The following is a 14,352-nucleotide window of genomic DNA, read 5'->3' as shown; positions in this document are numbered from 1 at the left end:
TTAACTTTACCACTGTAGCCACATTATGAGGACAGTGGTATTTATTTGATGATTTAAATTAAATAGAGAGGACTTAGTGGCAGAAAAAAAAACCTCTCATGATCCTGCAATCTGAAAAAGAAACTACTGAAAAAATCTTACTGGGAGTAACTGGGAAGTCTTGAAAGGTGAAGATCTTGAGAAAATTCCTGATAGTTGCAAGGAAACTTTTCAGCAATATCCAGATCCTACATAGCCAAAGCGAGAGATATGTTCAGATAGTTTTAACACTTTAAAAAAATCTTTTTAAAAAGGTTAAGGCCTTAAAATGTCTTAAATTCATTAAAAATTGTAAGTTGGTATTAAATACGTTGATTGCAGGTCTTAAATGTTACCACTAAAGGACAGTTTAATCAGATTTAAAACATGTTTCACTGTCTCTTCTTGAGAACAACAGTCATATTTCCATTGTAAATAACGTATTTAACCCTGTATCACCAAAACATAATCTGGATATAATTGTTTCCTCCTTTCTATTTTGTCCTGTTCTCCTCGTTATGCTAACTTTCCTTTGAATGCTGTAAAGCCATCCGTGTTACAATATTTTATTAAAATTTATGAAAACTAAACAGCCTTCAGTGTTCTTACTGTATTGATTTTACATCTAAAATAAATATTTCTCAATATTCCAGCCAGTTGTAGATCCCTTTGGTCTTTATTTTGAAAGTCAGAGGGAGAAATGGAGCATCCCAGCGTTGCCAGCTTGACAGCAGTAGTCAGCTGTGGGTAAGTGATCCCTCTGCTCACTCAGCTCAGTGGAAGCGACTAGTGTGGATACAGGACATCACAATCTGGGCTTTTGTGCTTCTCTTCTGCACTATTTCTGGAAATTAACAATGATTCAAACTCTTTTCACCAGAAAGAATCGCTGTGGAATGGAGTTCAAATGAAGTGATAAAAGCCTGAGTTTCTCCTGTTAGGACATCTGGCTGGTTTGTGTCTACCTGAGGGCTGAAAATGAGAAGTTTGAGCCTCCTCACCTTTTTTCTCTGGATGTTTCCACTCATGGTGAGTTTTCTGACAATAAACTTCATGTTTGAAAGTCTTGCACAGCAAGGAAGTTGGTAAAAAAATGTGGGGTTTTCAGAAATATGAGCTCAGATTATCCAGTTTGTGGATCTGGAATAAAATGATCCTGGCTTAAAACATCAAACAAATGTATATACATTTATTTGCAATGCAATTAATTAATTTACACAATAAAAATTATTTTCAAATTGGGTGCACACTATATTTCATCAGGATTACTGATTTCAGCAAAAAGGGAAATGATTATTCTTCTGTTCATCCAGAAACCATTTCAATGAAATGAAACAGAAATTTTCCTATAAAATATTTTGAATGCTATTGAATTTGCGTTTCCTTTACTGCCCTTTTGTCATGTCGGTTTTAAACACATTTTAATAACCTTCACTGGGTTATTAAAAATATTTTTAACACATCCAAAAGTCTGTTTTATATAATAAATATGTACTATAAAATAAAAGTTTAGAAAATTATGATTTTTCTAAAATTTTCAGCCATGCCGTTTCATTTCTTTTGTATCTAAAATCTTCTGATCTTGTTTGTGCAACAGCATCGTTTTAAAACCAGTTGATTTGCTTGGTACCAAGTTGTTCTACTACTGGAAAGGTAAGACAAAATTAGTGCAAATAAATCTAATTTGGTCGTGTCAACAGGCAGGCATCATCTTACCAGAGCAAAGAGACTGAATTTTTACAGTTTTGGGCACTTTTTCCTAATGTCAGCTGTTTTATTTTAATTTGCTAATACACAATCAGAAGAGCTTAATATAACACTCTGTGGTACACCCATTTTACTGTTTTGAATAAATTTAAGATAGAACTAATAAAGTGTTATAGAAAGTTGGTCATAAAAGCTTAATTTTAATTTATTCCAACATAAATGGGGTCAACAGGTACATAAATATTTAGTCAAGATGGCATAAAAGGATATACAGATCAATGTGACGATCGCTTACCAGTTTATTTCACATGTCCAGAATTTCCTATACTTTGTGAATGAGATAAGGTGAGATGAGGTAAGGTGAGATCTTTTCATTCTGATTTTGATTCATAATCAAATCATTAATTTGTAGAGAAAATTACATTTTAATAATTTAGCCACTAATAAATAAAGAAACTGCATGTTTTTCATTTACTGCAGGCACTGCTGCTTTTTGCTGCTGCTGCTGCTGCTGCAGAGGCGTCTGCATCTTGATTAATTGAGATAATTTGCAGAATTAACCTCACACTGTTTGACTGTTCTGTCTGAGGCCTCCTCCAGCTGTAATCTGAGGTTTTTTGTTGTTTTTTTTCCTGAACGTCACACATTATCAGGCCTCTCTCTGCACTGATCCGCCTCGCAGGACCAACAGTGGAAGTGGTCTGTGTCTCTGCCCGCCGGCCTCGTCACTTTAAATGCAGGCTGGGGTGTAAAATGTTCTCGTCACCCCAAACAAATGTGTGTTTAATCGTGTAAATCCAAGCACTCTGCCACCTCAAACACACAAAGAAATGGCAGCTGAGACACAAACTGTTCTGTGGTTCATCTTCTTACTTACTCGATTACTGTTTTATTTAATTAGTGGTTTAAATGGATCAATTTTTCATCATGTTCAAGGGCAAACAAATTAAACTAAGTGATTTAGCAGATTTTAATTCATGTGAACAACCATGGAAAGTGGAATCATCAATCATGGAAAGTTGTGAAATTGTGTTTTTCTTTTTACGTTAGAGGAATATCAACAAAGTTCTGCAGACATTTGTAGTGAAAACACAGCTGGTGTGAATGGTATTTAGTCTGAGTCTTTGCTCTGTTCATGACGCTTCCAAAAGGACCAGAAACATCTTTATCAAAACATTGTGAGACCGGTCACATTTCCACTACAAACATACATAAATCTTTGTCAATATTGTTGAAAAAAATAATAATTTTGCAATCACAGTGTTTCCATTAAATAAGAAACACAATTAAAATACCTTGTGAGTAAATTTGCTCATACGATAAGTCATTAAAATCATGCTGCGCCATCATCCTCTACTTCCTGTTGTCTTCTCCACAAGCAACATCCAGTTGTTGGTCATGTGACTCATGTGATGCAAACAAAGTGTCTCCATTGCAGCTTTGCAAAATAAACCAATTTCAACACTACAATTTTGATCATACAATCTTACAAAATGTGTGCTGAGCCATTTGAAGATGTAGTTAAGATTATAATGTGTTACTCACAGTGGAGCTCTTCAGTGATCCCAGAACGGCGTCTCCAGGCACAGCGCTGTGATTAACTTGATGATTAGCAAAAGAAGTTACCGTGTTTTCATGCTCGGATCCCCCAGCATTAAAACTGATGATGTGCTGTCTCAGACGGCGGAGGCTTCTTGTTGCTGCAGTGTCAGATGTCAGGTTTTATCATCGGTCCCAGACAGGATAAGTCCTATGAGCTATAGATTCATTTGTGTAGCTTAAACAACTGTGTAGATCTTTCAAACAGACTCCTGATTTACAGAGGAGTTTAAATATTCCTAGGTAATCCCCATCTTTAAGATATTCACCCGCTGTTGATGAAAGCTCACACTAAGTCTGAAGGAATGCTAAGGTTTCAGACATAATTTAATTCAGAGATCTGAAGTCTGAAGTGGCTAGACTCAGTAGAAACCACATGTTTACATACCCTGTATGTAAGGTGGTGAACTTTTTGTGTCTGACATGAAACCCGAATAAACCTTTCCTGCTTTAGCTCCTTAAAAGGTTAAGATTTGGGTTTTACAATGATCCCAAACCACTCCAACTCAACTCACATTACTGTACCCATGCTGTGTTAAAACCCTGTCTTCCACTCTACGTTTACAAATTCAAGAAACCACATGTAAACCTGCAGGGAAAAATAATCATCTCCCACACAGATGGGACACAAAAGACAACATCAGGTGAAGAAGTGGCTGGTATAATGTGAGACAAAGAGTAAGCATTTTTTTCATCAGTTTACAACCAATGGTTGTCTGCATGATTGGCAGAAAAAAGCATTTAAGTTTAAAAATAGCACAGAAGCATGCAAGTTTGCATGCAAATTTACAGTTGACTTCAGCTGTGTATCGTTCTGGGTTTTTTTTTATTCCAATAACTGATAATAAAAACAAACAAACAAAAAAAAAAGGAATAATTGAGGTTATTCACACTCAAAAACATATCTCCTATTTTTAGTTGAAATTGAGTGAATCGTATTTATGGTTTAAATGTAACATTCTCCAAAATCCTCACCATGGTTCTGTGCATGGATCAGTTCCCACAGAGAACCACATTGAGCACCGTGATCATCCACATTCAACAATGCTTCATTTACTTCACACTCAGCCAATCAAAACAACGAATGAATAAATTAACACCATGCCAGTTGGTTGGTTTTTGTGACTTTGATTAAAACATGTCAAATTTTAACATGTTGCTATCAGTCCAGCAGCTCAGGTTCCAAAGCAAAGGTCCAAAATCATCCTGACTGCAGTTAATGATGATATCTGGATGAAAGGATGAATTTGAGCATTTTGTTCTTTAGGGATGTTTTGTGTAATTCTATGGACGCTACCTGAAAAACTGGTTTCAGACACACAAAATGTCTTTTGCTTGATGTTTTACACACCTGCAGCAGCCTGTTCTTTATTTTATTTTATTTTATTTAATCAGCCCAAAATGCCAAATATTCTCTTCTAAAAGCCTCTTAAATGTCAGGATTTGTCGCTCTCTGTGTGTTTTTAATAAGATTTTAAATTGAAGCAAACTGAAACTATGAGAAAATGTCACAGGAGACTATTTAAAAAGTCTAAAGGTTGATCTGGGAGAAGACTTGATTAACATGAAAAGAACTGAACACATTATGAGTTTAATCTTTCACATTTAGTTTTTACCAAAGTTTTAGTAATTAGTCTACTTTAGGTGCCATTCTAGAATGTAGAAGGTAACATAATTACTTGGTTGTGCCATAAAACAGCACTATGTGCCTGGAAAATACATAACATTGCTCCTTTAACACAGATTATTTACTCATGTCGAACTCAACTAGCAATCAAAGTCTGATTTATACCACATATCATCAGATCTTGTGATACAAATAGGATGCAGGCAGTCACCCTCAGCTGTTTCTATGGTAATCCTCTTTAACAGCAATGCTTTTTTATTTTCATCATTACTAACATATATGAGGTCCATATGCACATCACAGACTTTGTAGCTTTGATGCTACTTTAAATGAGCTTCTGAGTCCTCAGGGTTCCCAGCAGAACAACTGCAGAAACTTTAGCTTCTCCTATGAGCGTTATTTCTTTTATTAATACAATAGGAAAGGCTGCATTCAGTCACAATTCTGTATTTATGGGGTTAGGGTTAGGGTTAATTGGACTCATTCCACTTTTTCCCCTGTGTTTAAAAGTTTTAGATTTTTATTTTTCCTAAGACCTGAAAATGAAATTAAACTAATTGTTAAGTAATTCAAAAATATTTTGTTTGTGCAAACTTGCTTGGATTGTAAAATTCGCTGACCCTGAACAACTTAAAAACACCTTTGTTGAGCTTTACATCATGTTGTAATGTTGTTCTCTAATCAAAAACAGAACTGGAGTGTTGCCTTGATTCTTTATTGTATGTTTGAGAAATCCTTTAATCTCCATGGCAACCATTCAGCTGTGCAAAACGCCTGGTTGGACATAGGCCCTCTTTCAAGGTGCAGCACCTCCTCATAGCTGCAGCTTCCAAGTTTCTACTTACCAGAACAGCTCTCCCTCTCAACTCCCCTGCACAGCTCCTTCAGACTAGCCAGCAGCAATTAGCAAACATCAACTGAGCTCCTTGTATAAGCTTCTTTTCTGGTAAAAATGTCGTTAAAGGGTTAATAGAGGAGTAATGCTGTGATGACTTGCTGAAGTCAGAGTTTCAGAAAGATCAGGGAGTTTTAAAGAGACAAAGGCCGAATTTCAAGGCATTAAATTACCAAGACAAATCTCTTTTCAGTTATATTTGATATATAATAATTTAAGGTAACATAGTTAATTGATTGTGATATAAAATGTCCCTTTATGTTGGAAAATACATCATATTTCCCCTTTAAAAACCACGAAAAGAGAAAGAAACAGAGTCTGTGGTTGTCAGTCAGGAAATGTGATTATAAAACAGCCAAAGGTTTCTTATTGAGCTTTTGGCTAAAACTGAATCAGTGCAGTCATGCCAATCCAACAAAAGAAGATAAAGAGAGAAACCATGAGGAAGAGTCATCTCAGTGGGAGGGAGGCGTATCTGTGTTGACCTCACAGGAAAACGCAGGACTTAATGAAGTAAAGATGCTGTAAAAATGTCAGTGTTTTCTTTGCAGCACATCCTGGATGGCAGATATTATCTCTGTAATAGTGACAGTTTAGTGTGGATAAGAAAATTATGTTTATTAAGAGAAAGAGTTGAGCTGAAAGCAACAGCAGGAAGAAATAAACATACCTGCGCTTGGAGACTTAACAGCATCCCAACATTAAATAATTAGTCACTGATTGATTTTACCTTCTGCCTGGCAGTTTGTCTGGATAATATGATCAAATGCATGTAATTAACAGAGTAATCAGTCAGTCGATTAAGGTGACTTGTGCTTCTGCCTTTAAAATAAAACTAGGAGTCACACACACCTTCCAGTCATATAAGACCTTTCAACAAATCAAGCTGAAATGTTTTGCACCATTCCCTCTCACCATAGTAAACTAAATAAACACAAAACAGGATAAAATAACAGAACAGAACTCAAAGAGACATGCATTAATGGGGAGAATATGCAAACACCCTACAGAAAACCCTGATAATGGGCTAAAAGTTGTTCTATGGTAGTTTTCCAGGGCTGGGCATCTCTGAGGTAAATTAAAGTGTCATTTACAACAGAATACAGAGCTGAATTTCACTGTCAGACAGTATTTGTTTCAGACCTAATCTCTGCTGCAAAATGAAGTCATTACCCTTTAAATTCGACATAGTGCACAAGTCTTACTGAGGCAGGAGGGTTGGCATTTCTCTAGAATTAACTCTTACAAGAGAAATGGCTGAATCTCACACAGAACTCATTATGAGCACAGGAGGCAAATGCCAAACTCCGTAGTGTAGCTGCAAATTTAATTTAAAAACTTCTTTGATATGGTTTTCTTTCAAACCAATTAATGGATGCTGAGGTTATTATAAAAGTGCGAGTAGAAAGTGATTGTTTTTTTTAAGTAAAGGCCGGTGTCCCAGAACCGTCAGTCAGTTGCAATTAAAACACATACAGGTGGGATTGTTCAGGAAGAGAGGATGACCTGCTGCTCGTTGTTTCTCTGGATCCTCAGAGCGCCGGAGGACAGCAGGGACTCAGGTGTGAACACGTTTCCAGCCACATTTAGTTTTTCTCTCTGGATGTGGACGGCAGGATGTGCAGATCTGACCCAGTACAGTCACAGGAAGCGTGCTTTGAATGAACACAAACTGAAATGTGTTGCTTGGTCTTTAGATTTTTTCTTTAAGGGGTCTGCTTCAGTCATGATGCATAACTCTGTGGGGTTGGAGGCGGATTGATACAAAATATCAATAATATCAGTAAGAAGTCGGTGTCAGTATCGGATTGGTGCTGGCGTGATCAGACTGATAGTTTCAGATTTCCACTTGAAATTTTATTTTAGTTTGTACTTTTTTATATAGAAAACAATTAATATTTTTTTATTTGTAGACATCTTTAAACTTGATCTAAATTTTGTCCCATGGTTTTAAGGAAATAATTCAAAGGAAAAGCCACAAAAATGCTTAAAGGTCAGAAGATGATATTATTTCCATGAAACCTGCAGTATGTAACTTTTACAAAAACATGATTTTATATGTTTTGCACAGGAGCTCAGTTTTTTTTATCCGTCTTATATTGTAGTATGAAACTTTTTTTCATAAAAGTTACATACTGCAGCTTTAAGCATATTAAGTTTCTGCTTACAGCAAATAAAAACATGGCATTTAAGATTTGAACATTTTTGCAGACCAATAAAAAAAAAAAACATTTAAATATAAAAATGTAGGTTTAATGAAAAACACTTTTAAAGGTTCAAGATTAAAAACTCTGACATCCAAACCAGCTTTTTCAGAAAAATGAATCTGTCAGTTCTCATGAACCGCCATGAGGCACACACAGGTCTCTGCTGAACTGAGTACCACCCAAGGTGTGTTTTGGAGTTGTGTGTTTATGTTGCAGCTTGTCTAAATGGGTAAACGGGGCTGGACGGCGGCTCGTTGGGCTGAGTCACCCCTGATTCACTGGACGGTTCAGATGTAAAGACTGCAGCTGCTCCCTCTGTGTGGAAATATATCAGCAACAAACTGAGTTGGTTCAGACTGACGTCAGCCCAGCCACCTTCCTCTAATCTGGAAAAATTGATGTCAAATGTTTGAGCAGCCAAATATTTGTTTGTGCCGCTGTCATTTTAAAGATAATGAATGTTTTCAGAGGTCATCAGAGGTCAGCCAGTCCTCCACACAAATGAAATCAAACAAAACTGGTGTCAGTCAACTGGACTATGTTTGTGCTGCTTTTGTTTTGAAGATATTAATGAAGGTTTACAGGCCAAATGGTCAATCAACTCCACCACCTTACTCAAAAAAAACGTTTGTGCTACGTTAGTGCGGCAAAAAGGAAAAAAAAAGTGCTGCTATCATTTTAAAGACATGAATTAATGTGACCAGAAGTCATGAAAGGGCAACAAGCCCACCCATCCTCTTCAAGTAAAACAAAATTGTAAGTGAACTCTGCTATGTTTGTGCTGCATAAATTTTCTTTTGTGCCATTACAAGTTTAAAGATAATTCTGGTAAAAACCTTCCAGAGGTCATCAGAGGTCAACCAATCCTTCACAGTTAACATTCACTAATAGTTTCAAACTCAAGTAGCACAAATGGACATTTTTGCTGCACAAGTACAGTAAAGTTTATTGATACCATTTTATGTCAAAGTGAAGAAGATGGATGGATGCAGACAACTCCACTGTGATTTCATTTGAGGAGAAAAGGACAAGGCATCTTTCTGTCTGGTTAAATGTTTATTTTACCTCCAATTGTAATTAACAGATGTTGAGATCAGCTGGATTATGTTGAACTAAATTAATGAATGATAAATCGTTTCTGAGTTCACTCAATAAAATGCAGACCAAATTCATTTCATGCAGAAGGAGGAAGAACAGAAAAAGAGGAAAAGTGTAATTTTGCAGCGATGAAGATGATGACTGAGTTCTCTGAGTAACGCTGCATCCCTGCAGCAGATGGTGAACTCAGGGTGGGGTCACGCTCCGGGGCCCCATCAGAGGTCAACAGTCATTTCTGTGGACGTTTGCTTATTTATATCATTTTAGATGTGGGGCAACTCTGGCCTGAGGGTCAGGAAAGCTGTCCTGTTTCCCTCAAGGACCAGCTGGAGGAACAAATGAGCAGCAGTCTTCCCTTCCAATGAACTCTGACCTGCACTGCAAAAACACAAAGTATTTTTGTCTTGATTCTAGTGCAAATATCTTAGTGCACTTCAAATGAGACAAAACTTACTTACATGTAACTTTTCAGTAAGACACCAGAGCTTGTTTTTAGTAAATAATTGTTGGTAAAAGCTCAATGGCAGATTATTTCACTTACTTAAAATAATCTCCCATATCTCACTGAAAAGTTACTTACTTCAAGTTCACAGAGATATTTGCACCAGAAACCAGACAAAAATACTTGGCAAGATTTTGTGTTTTTGCAGTGTAGAGATGCTGCTACACACTAAGAACGATAATGACTTCTTACTGACTTCTTATTAATCTAAACTTTACCAAACATATCTGAATCATCAGTGCCTGTGGCTGCTGAGAGATGAAGGGACTCTGCACTATCTGAACAATCAGAAACACTGAGCTCTGCCTCCTAACAGGCTTCAAACAGAGCAGCTGATAAAAACTGTCAACATGCTTCAGGGCTTCAAACACAATGGCTGTTTTTATTCATGTCGGATGCAGCGCTGCCACTTGAGGCTGTTTGGATAGTCGGGATGAGAAGAAGGATTCATTTACTTCATAAAAACAAGAGAGAGATTGTTAGTGATCCCTCGAAGACGGAGGATCAAAGTCGGCTTTTTATTGGAGGTAATGGAGCAACTTTTTCATCACCATTGGAACAAATGTTGAGTTTCCTCTGATAAGGTGAAGATTTGAACCTACTTCTTACTGTCTGGATCCCTCCTTACATCACAAAACACTTTTGAGATGATCTCCAAAAAAACAGACTTATTTTAAAATAGTGATCAATATCAAAAAGATCTCTTCATTGTTATAAAAATTTCAATTTGTTTCATGCTTTTTAAATTTGGTTAGAACTCACCTTTTCCTTTTTACCCAGAAAAAAAATCTGGATTTGATTTGATTTGATTGCAACATGAACAAGATGGTTTTTGTTGGCATATCTGCATCATTTAACTGTTCATTTATATATTCAAAATGCTTAAATACAAGAGACTAACATTTTTCATGTCTATTTAAAAAGGTTTGCTTAAGTCTAAAAGCTACGCTACGCAATAGCGTGGGTGGCAAATATTATTTCAACATTATTATTAGTGCTATAGGAAGCATTTTTTCAACCTTCTTTAGATTATACTCCAGTAAACTGATATGAGAAGAAAAACTTCACTTTCTCCTCATCAGAATATGTAAAATGAGGATTTAATGAATTCCTTAAGCTGCTCAGTATTAACTTTTTTATAATAAGTCAGTCCAGAGCCTTAGTAAATCTTCCCTTTTCATTACTTATTGTCTAATGCTTTATTTTATGCTGCTGCTGCAGCAAGGAAAAGAATAACCACATCATTTAAAATGCTCTAATATTGCATTGGAGGCAAACAGCAGCCTGTAAATTTGAAGGTATCAGAAATAAATTCCTCCCAACTCAACCTGTTCATTTGATTGGATGAACATCATCGACCTTCTGCCATTCTGGGTATAACAACAGACATTAACTTCTGCTTTCCAACGCTTATTAAAACCTGACAACATGAATGATTTTCCTCTTTTCCCTTTATAGTTTTACTGCTGGTAGAACTAAAACTAACTTGTACTTGCAGCTGAACGCTTTTTGACATTCATCGCTTTCCAGTGAAAGAAATTTGGCTTTAGCAGGTTTTTGACGGTGATGATTTTGTTCAGTTTTCCAGAAGAAAGTTGGGAACTCCTCCTTTAATAAGATAAAAACAGCAGGAGTCTGGTGTGCATCTGTTGCTACTTCTTGGTCCGCCTTCAGACTTCATTTGTTTTGTAATTAGTCTGTAACTCACACTGAAGGTTTATGCATCGAATGTCGCCTTAGAGGATTTACAGACCCACTTTTTCTTTTTTTTTTTCCTGGACCTGCTTGTTGCTCTGGTAACCTCTGCTGCAGTCCCTTCTTCAGTTCAACTGGAGCTCTGCCACTCTTTACCCAACAGCACTCGATGCCAGGAATTGCTGTGCATCACTGTTGATTTAAGCAGCAGAACATTTTTTTTAACATTTGTAAAGTTGGTAGGAGAAAACTTGGGATGTAGATCATTAATTCATAAATATTCTGTATTGTAAATGAGTTTCTTTTTTTGCTAAAATATTTGAAATATGTTCAGTTTTTAAGTTGCAAAAAACTGTTTTTTTGCTGAGCATTTAAATTAAAATGACAAATTGCTGACAAGCTCCTTATTTTTAAGGAGCTTATATAGTCCAAATGATATCAAAGCTTTAACCTTTTGAAAATAAACCGTGTTTTTAAAGGTTTTGATCTAATGAAGCACTACCAAGTCAGAAATCCTGATCCAGTTCACTGTTTGGCAGCTGAAACCAAAGTAAATAACATTTATTCTGAATATTGAACAAATTAAACACATCTAAAATACAAAAAGAAATGATAAGTGCAATGAGATTATTAGCTAACATTCGATATTTGTTGATCTTTAGCAAACCGTTTCAATATTAATTAACTAAATTAAATTGTGTCAATTCAAATAAGACATATTGTCAGTATTCTGATGTTTGTTTTTATTAGAGTGTGTGCTCTCTTTCAGAGAGGATCTTTGTTGGAAGGCGCTTCACTACAAACACAAAACCTACCAAGAATCTTTGGTCTAGTTTCCGGTGCTAATTTCTTAGTACACTTCAAATAAGACAAAACGGGCTTAGAAGTAATGTTTGAGCAGAACATAAGAGCTTGTTTAAAGTGAATAATCCCTTACTACTGATTTTTTTAAAAAAGCAGTTCCACTGTAAGATTATTTCACTTATACCAGACATTTTGTAAGCGAAATAATCTGCCTTTGGAACCAGTACATTTTCATCCATATTAAAGGTTATTGACTTAAAATATACTCTTATATCTTGCTAAAAAACTATTTGTAAATTAGATTTACTAGACCATCCTTTGAAAAGAGCACTGTAAACCTCATAGTAACCTCAGTTATTACTGACTATCGAGAATCACCTTCAAATATGAATTGATTTTTGTCCATTTGTTCTTATATTTGAGGCTCTATCAGCATAAAACTGACTATATCGTTTTAAAATTAGCCTGGAGGATCCGTCCTTTGAGATAAAGATGTATTTTTCACCACCTGAATCGTCCCTGGCTCACCAAACCTGTCAGTGACAAACACTTTGCTCAGTGTTTGTCACTGGTTTGCTCAGGAACAGTGCCATCTCCTCACAGATCATCATCATCCTCACAGAGAGATGGCTCCTCGTTCCCACATCTGTGGGAACGAGGAGCCGGACAAGCTTCCCTCTTCAAAGAGGGAAATCTGAAAAAAGGGCAGAATAAATTGAGATGAGAGAAAGTTGAAAGGAGAAAGAGAGAGAGAGGGAGGGAGACATGTTGGCAGGACAAGCCACTAAACGCCATCTGACAGGAACAGATTTCCTCTGAGTGAATCAGATCCAAGCCTCGTCTTCCTCTTTCACTCTCACCTTTAAATGAAGAACAGATTTTTGGCTTCTGTCACAAACGTCTGATTCCATCTGCTTTTTATCCAGCTTGTTTCCCAGGAGCCAAACCACAGCTGGAAATGTGTGTCTGGTTGTGCTTTGCAGCTTCTGCTTCATCTGCTGTTTAGCGAGGAAACAGATGGGCAGCAGCACAATAAAGATCCATTACGGTCGAAACAAGCAGAAGATGCGCTCCCTACACGTTTGATTGACAGATGACCTTTCAGAAATCCAGGGCAGGGAAGTCACAGCGGAGTGCCGCAGCAGGAATATTAGCAGAAAAGTTCAGCTCAGCAGTAATATTTCCTTACGATAGGAAGTTAAGTTAGATAAAGACGACCAATAGGATTCAACATACTGAACATCTGTTGAATTTGTCCTGCTTCTCTGAACACAGCTGCACCTGACTTCAGAAATAAAATCATCAGGTTCTTCTGCGATGAAAGCATTTATCTGTTTCCATCACAAATTTCAGGACTTTGCATAAACCTTCACACTACACCATTATTCAATTTTTTTCTGTCAATTACATTAAAAAGTCAGAATTTTGAAAGAAATAAAGTCAGAATTCTGAATTTAAAGTCAAAATTCTGAGTTTAAAGTCAGAAATGTTGAATTGTGCAGAACATGTTGTAAATCTAGAATATTTATCCTGAAACGTTTCTTTCAGGCGACAGGACGCAGAGCCGTCCTGTATTGAAGTGCTCAACCAGATGGAGCTATAGAAAAGTTAAATGCTACAATCGAACAGAGAACCACGGGATTCAATCTCCTCTGTGAAAACTGGAGAACCAGTCAAAAATTAAGACAGGTGGTCAGAAAAACGTCAGTTCTTTAGTTGGTGTCAAACTCTGAATGACTCAGAAAACACTGAACTGAAGAAAGATGCAACTTTTCGTCCACACAAAGAGCATAACGGCAGTTCGTCAGCATCAATGTAAAGAGTAAATTGTGGCTTTTAGTCATCTGACTTCAGGAATTTTGCGACACTTCAGTCATCTTCTCATTCAGTTGCCTTCAGCTCGGCTGCTCTGGTTTGACGTGAGGCTGCTCAGGACCTTTCAAAAGATGAATCAGAATCTGTTCTTCCATTTCCCATAAACAGATGCTGCCACATGTACATGTTGAAGGATGGATGCTGGCTGGATGCTGGCTGGATGCTGATTGGATGCTGACTGGATGCTGGTTGGATGCTGGCTGGATGCTGGCTGGATGCTGGCTGGATGCTGGTTGGATGCTGGCTGGATGCTGGCTGGATGCTGGCTGGATGCTGGCTGGATGCAGATTGGATGCTGGGTGGATGCTGGTTGGATGCTGGCTGG

General features: G+C 36.9%; 1 protein-coding gene across 2 annotated transcripts in view; it reads left to right on the top strand.

Moving 5' to 3' along the window:
* Positions 1-775: 775 nt before the first annotated feature.
* The window catches only part of LOC106956215 (vasoactive intestinal polypeptide receptor 2), a 46,587-nt gene continuing 33,010 nt past the window's right edge, over positions 776-14,352 (top strand). For both annotated transcript variants that reach the window (XM_015046915.1, XM_015046914.1), the window contains exon 1: positions 776-1,047. In XM_015046915.1, the coding sequence (XP_014902401.1) occupies positions 997-1,047 (51 nt within the window). In that variant the 5' untranslated portion in view covers positions 776-996. The remainder of the gene's footprint in view (positions 1,048-14,352) is intronic.

Source organism: Poecilia latipinna, unplaced genomic scaffold, assembly GCF_001443285.1.
Source record: "Poecilia latipinna isolate Pla-1442-1.1 unplaced genomic scaffold, P_latipinna-1.0 Scaffold797, whole genome shotgun sequence".
Lineage (NCBI taxonomy): Eukaryota > Metazoa > Chordata > Actinopteri > Cyprinodontiformes > Poeciliidae > Poecilia > Poecilia latipinna.
This window is presented reverse-complemented; position numbering and strand designations above follow the sequence as displayed.